This window comes from Tachypleus tridentatus, chromosome 6 (assembly GCF_004210375.1).
Source record: "Tachypleus tridentatus isolate NWPU-2018 chromosome 6, ASM421037v1, whole genome shotgun sequence".
Lineage (NCBI taxonomy): Eukaryota > Metazoa > Arthropoda > Merostomata > Xiphosura > Limulidae > Tachypleus > Tachypleus tridentatus.
Genome location: NC_134830.1, coordinates 42,025,264 through 42,040,990, shown reverse-complemented (window position 1 = coordinate 42,040,990; position 15,727 = coordinate 42,025,264). Strand labels below are relative to the sequence as shown.

General features: G+C 34.6%; 1 protein-coding gene across 1 annotated transcript in view; it reads left to right on the top strand.

Moving 5' to 3' along the window:
* Window positions 1-4,440: 4,440 nt before the first annotated feature.
* The window catches only part of LOC143252327 (unconventional myosin heavy chain 6-like), a 150,685-nt gene continuing 139,398 nt past the window's right edge, over window positions 4,441-15,727 (top strand). Inside the window, exons 1-2 of the mRNA XM_076504294.1 lie at window positions 4,441-4,599; window positions 7,161-7,267. Of these exons, the coding sequence (XP_076360409.1) occupies window positions 4,575-4,599; window positions 7,161-7,267 (132 nt within the window). The 5' untranslated portion in view covers window positions 4,441-4,574. The remainder of the gene's footprint in view (window positions 4,600-7,160; window positions 7,268-15,727) is intronic.

Below are 15,727 nucleotides of genomic sequence, written 5' to 3'. Positions count from 1 at the left end.
TACAAAGCAGTTACTAATTGTCAAATTATATTACTAATTTAAACAATTCTGTACAACAATAGTATATTAGCTGTTTCAATCATTGGCTATCATATACGTACGTGTATGCACTACTGAAATAACATATTAATGTGCTCTATTCTTCTGGGGTCCTTTCCCATAAATAACTTACATACATTTTCATTGTTGACAGTAGTGCCATAATAATTATGTATTAAAGTTAAAACACTCAATCTTTCTTCAAGTTTATGTGCACTTCAGTTATTCAACCGGTGGGGAGCAGATGCCAAACGTTCATATGAACATGAACTTAGTGGCAAAGAGTTTCAATAACATAAAAATATTTAGTACAATAAAGCACGCTTTTAAGCGATCAGTCAGTATCTGAGGCTTGTTCTGGAGAGGTGTAGAAAGCCATTTTGTCTTCATCAATTGGTATGAGTTAGTGATCATTATGTTGTTGCGTCATGTTAGTAGAGCTTTCTGAATCTTAATGACTATTATTTCATCAGAATATATAGTATTGTGGGGAATGTTATAGACTGAGTCAAAATATTATTATTATTTAGTTCTAGACTGCGTAACTATGAGTTTAGTGATAAAGAGCGTATAGTGACGATTTTCAAAGTAAAATTGTTTACAAGCTGTATTGCAAGAACCGAGCAGAGAATAATGATTTGCCTCGTCAGTTGTATTCCAAAGTAATGAGCTCGTGTGGACTTTGGCGAAAAAAGAGACAGTTATTTAAAGTTATTTAATTACAAAAGTATAAATAAAAGTTATTGCATGTAACTATTTTAAGCCAAAAAGAGCTAATGCTTCATCAGTAGTTTGCAGACGATATAGGAAACGTTAAATATCAGAAGTAGCTCCGCTATAACTATATAAGCATATTTTTTTTTTACATCACAAAAACAGGAAGTTTCGGCAAACTCACCAACTTTTCCCTTCCGCGCATGTGCATGTTTTTAATAAAATGTTTGCATTTTTTTTCTCGTCTTGCTCTTGGACTGCTTAATTTGACCGCAAAGTCGGAATTATTTTGTCTGGCAAGAGTGTGTTTGTTGTTCAACACAAAGTTCCACATTGGACTGTCTGTACTGTATCCACTGTAGATATGGAAACTCACTGTGTAGTTTTTTAAGTTCTAAGTCTTGCTGCTGAGCTACTGTTGAAGGTATAGTGTAAGTAAAAATCGTCAAAATATTATTGACAGTTGGTTAGAGCAAATTACAGCTACTTACGAAAATGGCAATGCTCCAACATAATTCCGGGCAAATTTCCATTGCCTAAGAATATTTACCCATGCCATACCTAAGTAGCTTATAACGTGCAGTCAGTGAATTATAGCGTCTTCCCCAGTTCTAAGTATCGACGACTGTGATTTTTCCATTGTTCTTTGTTTCTCGCTGCCTCACGAGCTTTTTCCAAATCAAGCATCTCATGTTCAATCCATTTTCTAATGTCATTGATTGTTTTTGAATTTCGTGCAAAGCTACATGAGGGCTGTCTGCGCTAGCCATCCCTAATTTAGCAGTGTAAGACTACAGGAAAGGCAACTAGTCATCACTACCAACACTTGGGCTACTCTTTTACCAACAAATAATGGGATTGACTATCACATTATAACGGCCCCACACCTGAAAGGGTGAGCATATTTGGTGCGAAGGGGATTCGAACCCGCGACCCTCGGATTACGAGTCGAGTGCTTTATATACATGGTCATGCCGGGTCGCTAATGTCATAGAACCAAGTGAATCCATGCTCGTTTCTCGCTCTTCTCCCTTCGATTTCACCCACCAGATTTTCTACCAACCCTCAACCAGATCTAGTCACGTGCCCTGAGCAGCACATCTGTAAAGTGCAGTAAAATTTGATGTAATCAAATAATACGAGGAAAATGGTTCGTTGAAACCAAAATAGTTATTTTCATTGAAACAAATTAATGTTTGTCTGTAGTGTGTATATTATAAACATGTACTTTATTCTCTTTACTAATTACTTATAATTCAAATACACACTATTCATATAACACAAGGATGGGGTGGAAGTCGGCTACAACTCATTTGTATCGAGCACTTCCTTCAGTATAACGAACAAAGTTTAATATATTGAAATACTGTACACTGGTAGCAATATGGGATCTAGTATTATGAAGGTTTATTACATACCAAAAGTTCCTGAAAAGACATCTCAATACTCTAACAGGAAAAAAATATCACACATCTATTTCCCCGTACAAAGCTTTCCCCTACTTTACCTTATACATTGTAAATTCCTCCATACAAATATTTATGCCCGGCATGGCCAGATGGGTTAAGGCGTTCGACTCGTAATTTGACGGTCGCGGGTTCGAATCCCCGTTGCACCAAATATGCTCGTCCTTTCAGCCGTGAGGGCGTTATAATGTGACGATCAGTCCCACTATTCGTTGGTAAAAGAGTAGCCCAAGAGTTGGCGGTAGGTGGTGATGACTAGGTATATTCCCTCTAGTCTTACACTGCTAAATTAGGGACGGCTAGCGCAGATAGCCTTCGTGTAACTTTGCGCGAAATACAAAAAAAATATATAAATATTTGTTCGCGTTTTTTTTTCTAACCTGGCAAACATTGTGTGGGTAACGTTAATGTATTCATATATTTTACATCGTGTACTTTGTGCGGTTTCTACAATCTACAACGTTTTAAGAGGAAAGCTCTAATCACAACCAAGATGTATGGATATACACCATACTAACCCTGATAAAGTATCATGTTATTCCTAATCAAACAGAATTTTAACTTGCTTTAGTAGAAAGACAGCAGTTACTATTCCTAAACTATGAATTAAATTATTTTTCACTGCACATCAACCTATTAGAATCACGCAATACTTTAAAAACAGTATACGCTAATCAGGGGGAAGCCAGGCTAACCTTTTTCGGGTGAGGCGATTGAAGAGAACTAGGTCAAAAAATTGAGGGGGTTGTATTTTGTGAGCCCGCATATTGTAGTAGTTAGAAAGAAAACCAGATTTAAAAGTAGCCACACTTTTTATTAAGTGCAGGGCTACAGGGGAGACGAAGCCATATTTGGGGATAGCTCCAGCAAACTGTTCCTGCGCTAACCTAACAAATTTAATGAAGAAGTAAAGGATAGTTATTGCAACTCCTCTAAAAAAAATGTCATTTTAAACCAGTTATTAGTGATACAAATAGAATGGGAGAATATAGTTAGAGTATAACTTAATGAAAATGCAGATAAGGATGATTCATAAAGTGGAAATTTGATGAATAAAAACATGCAATCGATTTAATATAATTTTCAATTGATCATGTTTCAAGTCTTAGCACCTTCAGGTTGCGAAAATTTCAGAGCGTTGGGAAAAATGCCCACATCTCTCTTATCGCTAGTGAAACACAAAACTAAGAGAACAGTCCTTACAACGAATACTATATATAAACATTTCTAGCTGAGTTGAAAAAAAACTGTTGTTTTGATGGAATTTTAGGCAGAGTAGATATAGTATGTTTGAAAACTTTAACGTACTACAGCTGCCTATTGAATTAAAAAAGGGAGAGATTTCGCTTTCTATACGTAGACCTTTTTTTGTTTAATTAATTTCACAGAAGGATGCTTTTCTTACGTTTTCACTTAACCCAGTTCCACTCGTAATGAATCGAAGAAAGCTTCCTGTTTGATGACGCAGTGAACACTGAGTTATGAATTTAATTTTTTAATTGAAATTTTTTTTTTAGAAATTCCCAGTACTGTATGCGCTATAATAAGCATAGGTCTGTTTAACAACAAACACTGTTTCAAATTAAACCTCAAAACATCAAAGTTTTAAATTTTTATGGCTCTTTTTATTTCAAGGCACAGTGATATATTTGCGAGCTCACTACTAGAAACCTTGTTCGATGCCCGTGGTGGATAGAACATTGATAGTCCATTGAGCAACTTTGTGCTTAATTCCAAAAACTAACAAACAAATTTATTTCGAAAAATCAAGCGTGGTGTAACACACATTGGTTTTTATAGAGGTTATATTTTCATGTAGCCGCTTACGTGTTCTCATGTGTGTGTGTGTTGTAGCAAAGCCACAGTGGGCTAACTGCTGTGTTCACCGAATAGAATCGAACTTTCGATTTTAGCGTTGTAAATGCGAAGACTTACCATTGTCCCATTAAAGACAATTTTCTCATTTTAAGAGATTGGACAAGTTTATATGCAAATTTTATTGATGTATGTGATCCATCAAGCTTAAATTAAAGAAGGTTTTGTCGTGTTTCAACTCACTTGGACTTTTTACCGAGATAGAATATAAAAATTTACATGTTTCTTCTGTTGAATTCTATATTTTATAAGAACGTGATCATAGATATTAATTTAAAACGTAATTTTGATTTTTACCACTAGATGGCAACAAAACTCCTAGCAGGCAATGCTCAATTTTTGACAGATGCATAGCGGTAACACAATGACTGACCAGATGCAGTGTACGGTAAGCTTGTTTAAAGAGAAGCTGCAATAACGAATATGTGATGTGTTGGTCTTGTGAACCTCTCCGTTTGAAAATTTTAGGCTTATTAGAAGATGGAAGAACACGACAGCTATCAAGGTAATGGAAAAGTATTTTAACAACTTGCTCAATTTAAAACTGTTTAATTTTTGGTAATGCTCATGGTTCACGCTAGGCGAAACACAGACAAGCTTTAGTATGGATGGACGCGAATGGATACCGCGGAAGCTTTTTTTTTCCACCCATATGAGAAGCCTTTGGAAGCCGGTGATTCAGTTTATCCTTTCAAATAATGCTGTGTATATATGTTTATTTATTTATAATCAATTTGAAAATGGGTTGAAGCATACGCTTATTTTAATAATAATCAACAACAACAAAAAATAGATACAATTAATATACGCACAAAAAGACTTCTGCCGAGTATTTTAGGGACAAGTTGGTTGAACGTTGGAGTAAGAGTGTGTTACATAGCATAATTTAAACGATTACAGACCATACGAGTTTTCACCACAAAGAGAAGTGTATTTTAAGTGAACTATGAACAATTTTATTTTTAGATTTCGAAACTTGTATGTTAAGCTTGGGTTTTCGTTCAGTTTTATGCTAACATTAACATTTGACTTGAAAGTTTAAAATATCTAAAGACCAAATCAAGCGATGAAATAGCTCATAATTTTTAAGTTAGTAGCCTGCTCTCTCGCCACGAATCTGTTTGTTTGTTTGTTTTGGAATTTCGCACAAAGCTACTCGAGGGCTATCTGTGCTAGCCGTCCCTAATTTAGCAGTGTAAGACTAGAGGGAAGGCAGCTAGTCATCACCACCCACCGCCAACTCTTGGGCTACTCTTTTACCAACGAATAGTGGGATTGACCGTAACATTATAACGCCCCCACGGCTGAAAGGGCGAGTATGTTTGGTGCGACTCGGGCGCGAACCCGCGACCCTCAGATTACGAAGCGCACGCCTTAACGCGCTAGGCCATGCCAGGCCCACGCCACGAATCAAATGAACAATGTATAATTTTGTTTGTGACAGATTTGGATTTCGATTGCTTGTACCATTAAGTTTAATAGTCTCGATAACTTTTATGTAACTTGCCGGTTTTAATCAAAGGTTGTTAAAGCCTAAACTTTTTTATTTGACCGAGCGCATAAAACAATATTTTCAATTCTAATAACACATAAATAAATATTTATTTCTTGTTTAAATATTAATGTATGAATGCTGTTGTTGAATTAGCCGTTCAACAAGAGAAAAGAAGACATATATTACATATTTTCAATCGTGATGTTATAGAGAATAAGATTAAGACTGTGAATTTGAAAAACACTCAACTTTATTAGAATATATTTTATCAGACATAAGCTAGCTTCTTTACTTAAACGTTTTATAAGAATATGTGTTTGTGTGTTTTCTTATAACAAAGCCACATCGGGCTATCTGCTGAGCCAACCGAGGGGAATTGAACCCCTTATTTTAGGGTTGTAAATCCGTAGACTTACCGCTGTACTAGCGGGGGACCTCATAAGAATGGATATTTTAATAATCTCGTTCAAGTGAACGGTGCTACAGAAAAGACGTTAATTATTGCAATAATTGTATATAATTACATAAATGGAACAATTCATGGATCAAGTATTTTGTATAAAATCAAATAAATGTTGCTCTTTACTATAATAATTATTAATAAAATATATGTGTATTATTTTTAAAACGTTTTATGGTAATCTTTTTTCATATACCAATTTTCCAATGATTCATTTTCATGCAAATAATATCTTCTATAGAGGTTTTTATTTTAGTTACTTTGGTATCTAATTTTGAAATTATGAAAAATAAGTATTGTCTCGATCACAAAGAAAAAGTATATGAGGGAAACAGTACTGTATTACTGTAGTTATTTCATTCCATTGTTAAAAGAAGACGCCTCGCCTCCTGAGTGGCATAGTGGTAAGTCTTCGGACGTATACCACTAGAAACAGGGTTTAGATACCCGTGGTTAGCAAAGTTTGGAAATGTCTTTTTAAATTGATGTTTGTTATTACGCATAAAGCTACAGAAAGGGCTATTTGCTCTTTGCTAACAAACCGATCCTAAGATAGCCAGTCCGGATCCAGTCTCACCAAACGTGTCCGTCCTTTCAGTCGTAAGGGCGTAATAATGTGACGATCAATCCCAGTATTTGTTGAAAAAGAGTAGTCCAAAAGTTGGTGATGGGTGGTGATGACTGGTTGCCTTTCCTTTAGTCTTACACTGCTAAATTAGGGATGGCTAATGCAGATAGCCCTCGTGTATCTCTGTGCGAAATTCGAACAAACCTTCCCCTTCAGTGGCACAGCGGCATGTCTGCGGATTGACACCGCTAAAAACCGGGTTTCAGCACCATGGGGAGCAGTGCACTGATAACACATTATGTTGCTTTGTGATTTATTCTGAACAAACAATAGCACAAACCAAACCATTCCTATATTTACATTTAATAAATTAGAATATTTAAACAAAGCATAGAACTGTTACGTAATGTACCGCTCTTTGTGAAAGTTGTTGCAGCTATCTATGTTTTCTGTGTGTTTCTTGTGCATTTTTGTTATTTGTATTCTTTCTTTGAAGCTACTGTTTTTGTTTTATTTGTATGGTATCATTTCCGTGTATTTCAGGGTGTTGGCCGGAAGATGGCGTACCAGATATGACTGTGATTAGTGATATAGATGAAAATGGGATTAACACGAATTTGAAAGTACGATACGATAAGGACAAGGTTTACGTATCCTTTCTGGTTTATCTAAACAGCCTTACTTCTTGTTTATCTGGTTGTTACGGCTCTCAATACAATTTTTAGTTTATAGAAAACTTCTAACACTAATTTCTATCTATTTTAATAATATTATTCGTTATTGTCACTTGTTTATTTGTTGTTACGCATAAAGATTCTCAGTGAGCTATAGGTGGGCTCACTGCAGAAATGATTTCCCAAAGTCTAAGGTTATATATAAGCTTACAAGTTTATTTTTGAACCACTGGAGTGCTTATTCACTGTTTAATACAACTAACGTTGTATAAAAAAATAAAATCACAAAACAACGAATTTAATGTTTTCTTGAAGTTATTCTAATGTCTTATCTCTGTATGTAGAAGGCTTTTAGTTAAATCTTAATTCATTTGTGCTTATTGTTCTCATACTTTATATTTTGTACAAAGTAATATTTTAAGAGGAATAATGTTTTCATGTTCATATCGTAATAGTTTCGATAAACTTTATGTAACTTGTCGGTTTTAATCAAAGGTAGTTAAAGCCTAAACATTTTTTTTTTGACCGCGCGCATAAAACAATATTTTCAATTCTAATAACAAATAAATAAATATTTATTTCTTGTTTAAATATTAATGTATGAATGCCGTTGTAGAATTAGCCGTTCAACAAGAGAAAATTTACTGCATATTGTACACAGGAAAAAGAAAAGTGGAGGTCTTAATGTTACATCTTACGTATATTTAGGGTAGAAGACCTTATCGGCAACGGAAGTGCCTATTTACTAAACATCAAAACCAAAAACCTGTTTATAACATTTTCCGGTGCTATAGTTTTTTATTTGTTTTTTTAATTCGTAAACATAGTAGCTCAGTTGTGAGGTATTCAAGCTTGACGCACACCAGACGCTTGTTCATACAGCAATGCAATATTTATCGCACATCTTGGGCTTTTGGCAAGCGAATACAACTGTGGTTTTTGTGCGTGCGTTTTTTTTATTAAATGATCAATTGAGCTTTATATTGTAAGTACTTTTGATTCATTGGTTGAGTAAACAAAGAAAGAAATTTGTTATGTCGACGACCACACAGTTATAGTCTCTATTAATTTCGCAAAGCTCTGGATAGGTGTTTAAATAGTATTTATAAGTTTTCACTCAAATAAGAAATGTGTTCCGATTTCAAATTATAAGTTTCAGTTTTGTTCAGATATCACAAACACACACCCTTCATTTAAAGTCATTGTTAATGACGCCCCTATGTCTGGCACCTGGCTTGACTCATGCTCACACGTGTCATACTCTTGCCTTTTTGTTCCATATTACTCGCCTGTTGAATTTTGTGGTCGACCCTTTCTAATAACTGTTTCTTTGTGTTTATTACGTACACGTGCCCTAATGTGAGGGTAGATAGTAAAACTATCTATTTAATTTAGTATTGTTCCGGTATTGCTATCATGTGGTTAGAAAGGAAACGTAAGAACTGCACTATCGACAACTATTTAATATCACATCACTATGAAGACCCAACGAACACAGACTGTGTTGAATCGTTACTGTTTTTTAACCTAGTACTCCATTCATAGCTATCGACTGGAATGGAGAAAGGTCGATAAGTCTTATTTGTCTGTTTGAAAAACATTGGAAACACTACAATTGTAAAATTTCGTAAAACCTCACAATTTGATTTTGCTTGTTTATTATATTGGAATCAAATAGTCAAAGTTATAAAAATAATTACTTCGTTACTCCTAGCAGAAGAGAAATTTTAGCAGCAACCATAGTCGAAACCGTAGGAAATTACATGGAATCAATAGCACACGTTGTAGTTTATACTCGCTTTTCAGAATATGTGAGGAAGGTAGGCCTATTGTTAAGTTTTAATACATTTTTTCAGTAAAATCTGTATCATTAAACATATTTCAAGACATATTCAGTATTATAAACAGTATCTTTCTGGACCGTTTTGCTAAAAAAAAATAATAATTTAATAATATTCAATTATCAGTTTTACGCCAAACATGTTATTATTGCATTAACTGTTATGGTGTGAACGCCTTTCAGAAGCTAGCGAAGTGTAATATAATTAATTATGTTTGTCATAGGACATAATATTAGGCCTAATATATTTTATATTATAATACTATTTTCCTAATCTAATTTCTTATGGAATTTCAAGAATTGTAGGAATGTATAATAATAGTATTTCAACCACACTATATTGGACATATCCACTGCCTTCGACAAGGTGTTTGAAATGCTATTACTATACATTCTTCTAATACTTGAAAATCAAAAAGGAATTAGATTAGGAATTTAGTGGATATATTAATATAAATAATAGTACTGTCTGTTGTACCTCCATATAAGTACTTCGCAGAGTGTGGATTGATTTTCATCAAATTTGATGTGGAAGTTCATTGGGTTGATGGGAGAATACGTACAAATTTTCAGTTTACAAAATTTGCAGGTTTTATGGGCATTTTTGTGTATTTTACCACTGATTTGCCCTCCTATAGATGGATCTTCACAAAATTTCGCAGGAAGGTTAGTTAGGCCTATGCTTGTTCAGGTTTATGTTTTTCAGTTTTTATGGGCACTTTTGCGTTTTTCTATAATTACGTATAAGAGAAGCAACTTTTTATATCCTCAAGTAACCTTTAATTAATCACGAATTTACATAACTTTCACTCAAGAGACTGGTAGTTCAGCTAGTTATAAAATATAATAGGCCTAACATAATGTCTTATAACAAATGTAATTACTATTGCAATAGTTTCTAATGTAGAGGCCAACAATGGGTATAAGAGATACTTGTTTCTTTGCGTTCGTGTTAGGTGGTTATGTTGAAAAGAATAAAATAGTTTTAATACTGTTAAAATTAATTCAGAATTGTCTAATAAGTCGGCCATTCCACAAGTACACAAAACTTGAACTATAATTTAATTACAATAAGAATCATGGAATAATTTATAATATGGGAGCGCACTAACTATGATGAAAATGAATATATTAACTTGAATATATCGACATTCTAGTTGCACAATTTTAATTCACCGTGACAAAGATTTTACCCCATCACACCAATCATACTCGCCTTTTCAGCCGTGGGGCCGTTATAATGTAACGGTCTATCTCACTATTCGTTGGTAAAAGAGTTGGCGGTGGGTGGCGATGACTACCTTTCCTTTATTCTTAAACTGCTAAATTAGGGACGGCTAGCGCAAATAGCCCTTGTGTAGCTTTGCGCGAAATTCTAAACCTAACCAAAGATTTAAACGCTACTTCGGCGTATTTTAAATATTTCTAAACATTACACAACAGTGAACAACGTATTTGATATGCAATTCCGTGTATTTGGGATATTTTCCTGGTAAACACTGAATTAATAATCGAAAATTTATTGTCTTTATTGCTCTTAATTGGCCCCTTGATAGATTATTAGAATACAGTAATACTATTATTTTTATAAATTATTTATTTATTTTTATTTATAGCATTTTAAATTATACATCTTTTTAAATATAGTTATAACTAACGTCTTGGAGACGAGCTATTAGGAAATTATATTAGATAGGATTTTGATGGTGATAACAATACTTTAAAAAGTTTGTGTATATCATGAAGTTATCAGATGCAAATTTCCAAATGATGCACAAATTAAAAATTCGTGTTTAACATTTCTGTGATGCCTACAAATTTTTGTTGTCTTTTTCTTCTGCTTTTCAGTAATTAAAGTTGTTACCATATTAATATTTCCCTTGTAAATGCGGTGATGTTATTTTTAATTTAACATGTAGAGACGAAATTCTAACGTTCAACAATATTACTTTGGAAAATACGAAAGGTAATCTCTCAATAATTGTGTTTAAAATACTTTCCTACAGTATCAAATCATTGCTTTAAATTTTGTTTTTTTGAAAAAGTGAAACCTCTGTATAAGGAAATTCAACCTGTTCCCGAAAAGCAAGTCGTCCACAAGAGCATATATTTTTTCAAGGATATAATACTTAAAATATTACGATTTAAACGTAAGCTATCGAAGCATTAGAAACCAGTAGTTCTAATATTCGCAATTACAATGAGATAAACCACTTATTTTTTCAGCGTGTTAAAAATGGCCTTTAAGATCCATCTTTTCTAAAATGGTCAGGTGGGTTAAGGCGAAATGAAAAAAAAACACTTTTCTAAAAAAAATGTACTGTTTGTTTTAGATTTTGCGCAAAGCTTCACGAGGGCTATCTGCGCTAGCCGTCCATAATTTTGTAGTCTAAGAGTAGAGAGAAAGCAACTAGTTATCAACGAATAGTGGAATTAACCGTTACATTATAACGCCTCCATGGCTGAAAGAGCGAACATGGTTGGTACGACGGGGAGTCGAACGCCTTAACCCACCTGGCCATGCCAAGCTAATTACTGTTCTAATACAAGAATTAGTCACTAGAAATTAGTGATAAGTGGGTGTGTTTTCTTATAGCAAAACCAGTCACATCGAGCTGTCTGCTGAGTCCACCGAGGAGAATCGAATCTCTGATTTTAGCGTTGTAAATCCGTAGACTTACCGCTGTGGTTCGTGATGAGAGGCAAATGTTTTGTTTTTTGTTTATTTTATAGCAATGATTTTGTTACAAATATTTGGCATATTGATTTCCGTTTTTAACCAACTTTTGATATTTAAATTATAAGGTTAAAATTCTTGCACTAACGTAACATATGGACAACAATGGACCCTTTGATTCATAAAAGCTGTTCTTGCGCACTCAGAATTTAACCCTTACACCCTCCTCCTCTGTTTTTCACGAAATCATCCATTTCACTTTTAAACTCTAGAATTTTAAAGTGGCGGTTTTGGTATTAACTTTTGCTTCAAGCTATAAAGCGTTTGTTTCTTCCATGTCTTGAGTGACTTATTCACTATCTCCTTTTCTTCGGCCACGCTCTTGAGTGGGTTCGGCTACATAGGCCTGCAAATCTAAACTTTACAAAAGTTCTTTTGGTTTTTATAACAAATTTCCCATAATTCAGCTACGCAGATTTCGAAAATAATATATATATATTTTTTTCTATCACGTAAGAATGTTTTAGAATACGGGAAGAAGAAAATTCTTACTCAAATTTACAATAAATATAACAGAATATGTTTGTGTCACTCATACAACCTGTTGTTGCCATAGCGACGAATAAATAATATTGTAAAAAAAACCATGTCAAAGTGCACGCACAAACAATTACTATCTAGAAACGACATGTCATGCGGCCTGTTGACTGTTTATATACCAGCAGTGTGTTTCTCGATACAACTCTGACGTCGCGAGGCCCAGCATGGCCAGGTGGTTAGGACGCCCGACTCGTATTCTCAAACGTGCTCGCCCTTTCAGCCATGAGGGCTTTATTATGTGTCAATCCCACTATTCGTTGGTTTGTTTGTTTGGAATTAAGCACAAAGCTGCACAATGAGCTATCTGTGCTCTGCCCACCACGGGTATCGAAACCCGGTTCTTAGCAATGAAAGTCCAGAGACATATCGCTGTAGCACTGGAGGGGCTGGCTATTCGTTAGTAAAAAAGGTAGCCCAAGAGTTGGCCGTAGGTGGTGATGACTAGCTGTAGCTTTACACTGCTAAATTAGGGACGGCTAGCACAGATGGCCAGCCCTCGTGTGAAATTCAGAATAAACGAACAAACTTAAGTTGCCATTAGTCTAGAGAACTATATATATTGAGTATAACAAACTGTGACTTGATTTTAATGAAAATGGTTCATTTATGTGAAAGTACTAATGACGTTTTTGTGAAAAATCTGCACGTAATGGAGAGAAATAGATATCATTTTCGGATTCAGCGTACAAGAGCTACAGTATAACATGTAAACATTTCAAGATAGTAAACACATAGGAACACTGTCTTACCTCGCACTGATTGTAATTAAAGATCATTTGCCAAATATATGACCAACTTACCGATTGATCTAAGCCACTCTGTAGTATCTCTACATTTCCAGCACAAAGTGAAATATTCAAAAGTTTATTTAATATTGTCAACAAACTTTCTAATTATACCTCTATCAATATTATTAAAAAAACAACAACAAACAATAAAGCAAAGGCCCAATCCCTGAGCCCAGTATGGCCTGGTGGTTAGGGTGTTTGACTCGTGGGTTTGAATCCTCGTCATACCAAATATGCTTGCTCTTTCAGCCATGGGAGCGTTATAAGTGATAGTCAAACCCACTATACGTTGGTAAAAGATTAGTCCAAGGGTTGCCTGCCTTTCCTCTAATTTATTACTACTGAATTATGGAAATATAACGCAGTAACCTTTGTGTAGCTTTGAGCGAAATTCAAACCAAATCAAATCCAAGGCATGACCCGATAGGTACTCCACTTACCGTATTTTCCGCCTAATAAGTCGAATTTCTGGCCCTAAATTTTGGACCTGATTTTTTGGGGTCGGCTTATTGGCCGATCACTCCTTTCTGAAATTTCTTCTTCTTAGGAAATGCTTTTCTTTTGAAAATTACCATAGGCGGTAATTTTGTCCCATCAGCAAAGCACGTTAAGACTACAGTGAAACGTTGTTTCTGGAATTTCATTGGTTACCTAATTACAGTGAGTGGAGCCAATAACGAATGACATATTGATTCCATCTCTGTCTCAATACGACACGTTCTGCTTTACTACAGAACGCCAATGATCACACACAACATGCATGCTGACGCTGAAACGAGACTAAGAAATCATTTTGAAGAAACTTGTCACTTCTTAAAAATGGCTTCGGCTTATTGGGCGGTAATAAGCAAAAACCCTCATTTTCAGAGCTGAAAATTGGCCTCGGCTTATTCGGAGATTCGGCTTATTAACCGGAAAATACGGTATATCAAGACCCCAGCTTGCGTGGACTTTGTTGTTTTGTGTCACTGAAACACATACAGTCGAATTAACTAGTCTTTTCCTAATCTCTGATTATGCATTTTTTCCTATCTTCTGTGTAACATCTTATCACATCCTTTTTATTCTTCATATAAAAAAAAGAAAGAATAACCTTCTATAAAGGTTAAGAGGTTATTAAGATAAGATCTCCTTATTATGGTGTAATTTTATTAAATGATTTAATATAGCTTCTTATGATAACACTATAACTTTTTATCTTTAAAATAAGATTAACTGGTCTATAATGTTGAGGGTAATCCTTTATTTCCTTTTGTAAAAATAGGAAAACAAAAACATTAGCAATTCCCTAGTCCCCACGCACATGCCTCCTGTCAATTAACTTAACAAAAGACAGAGGCTTAGGTATCTAATCTTTCATCTCCTGAAAAGCTCTGGGGGAATCTTTGTCTGGTCCTCGTGCTTTATCTATTTGTAATATGTCAGGGATTAATATCTACATGATCGAAGTCTTTCTTGATGACGAGAAACTCACTTGAAATAAAAATGTATCTCAGAACGGGTGGTATGGACATCAGCACTTTTACTAATAAAGCAGAGAGCAACGTTTCGAGCTTCCCTGCTTTATTTGTAAAAGTACTAATACCAAAGCAGAATATGTGAAATTATTAAAAAGATCAGCCATTAATAGTTGTTAAAATTCGTCACTAATACGCTATAAGGACCAAGTTATTGTACACATATAAATAGCCTTTTAGAAAAACTTTAACCTCCTGGCTGACAAGATCTTTAAATAGACAAAACCTCCTTGAAAAGAATTTGTGGTAATTAGAAGCTAGATATAAAAATGCCATTTTTCCCATATTTCTACTCTAATTTTAATAATTTGACAAAATATTTCAAGTTTACAGTATTTTTGTCAGATATATTACGTATATAAGGTAAAAAATATTACTTCACATACTTACGGTAGTTAAACTTTAAATTTGTGCTGCGTGCATAAAAAGTGTTTCAGATAAACTTAACTTTATTATCTGCCAAACCCATTGACGATTTCTTGTTACTAAACGAATTCCTTCTTCGGAATAATCTCGTAGAAACCATCCATAAAAATAAAATGTGATTTTTACAAATGTATGATTTGAGATGATAAAAAAGAAAACTATCTGGAGATATTTTTATGACAAGAATTAGCGCTGTTAGTTTTTAATGGCTTCCAGGCATTTGGTATATAACCAAATATATAATATTATTATACTGTTTATTTAAAAATATATTTTCGAATAAACTATATCTCTCGTTGTCAGGCTCAACTGACAGGTTCTAGTGTTGAAGGTTTGGTTTGTTTTGAATTTAGCGCAAAGCTACTCGAGGGCTATCTGCGCTAGCTATCCCTAATTTAGCAGTGTAAGACTAGAGGGTAGGCAACTAGTCATCACCACCCACCGCCATCTCTTGGGGTACTCCTTTACCAACGAATAGTGGGATTGACCGTCAATAATGCCGCTATGGCTGAAAGGACGAGCATGCTTGGTGTGATGGGGATTCGAATCCGTGATCCTCAGATTACGAGTCCAGTGCCTTAATCACCT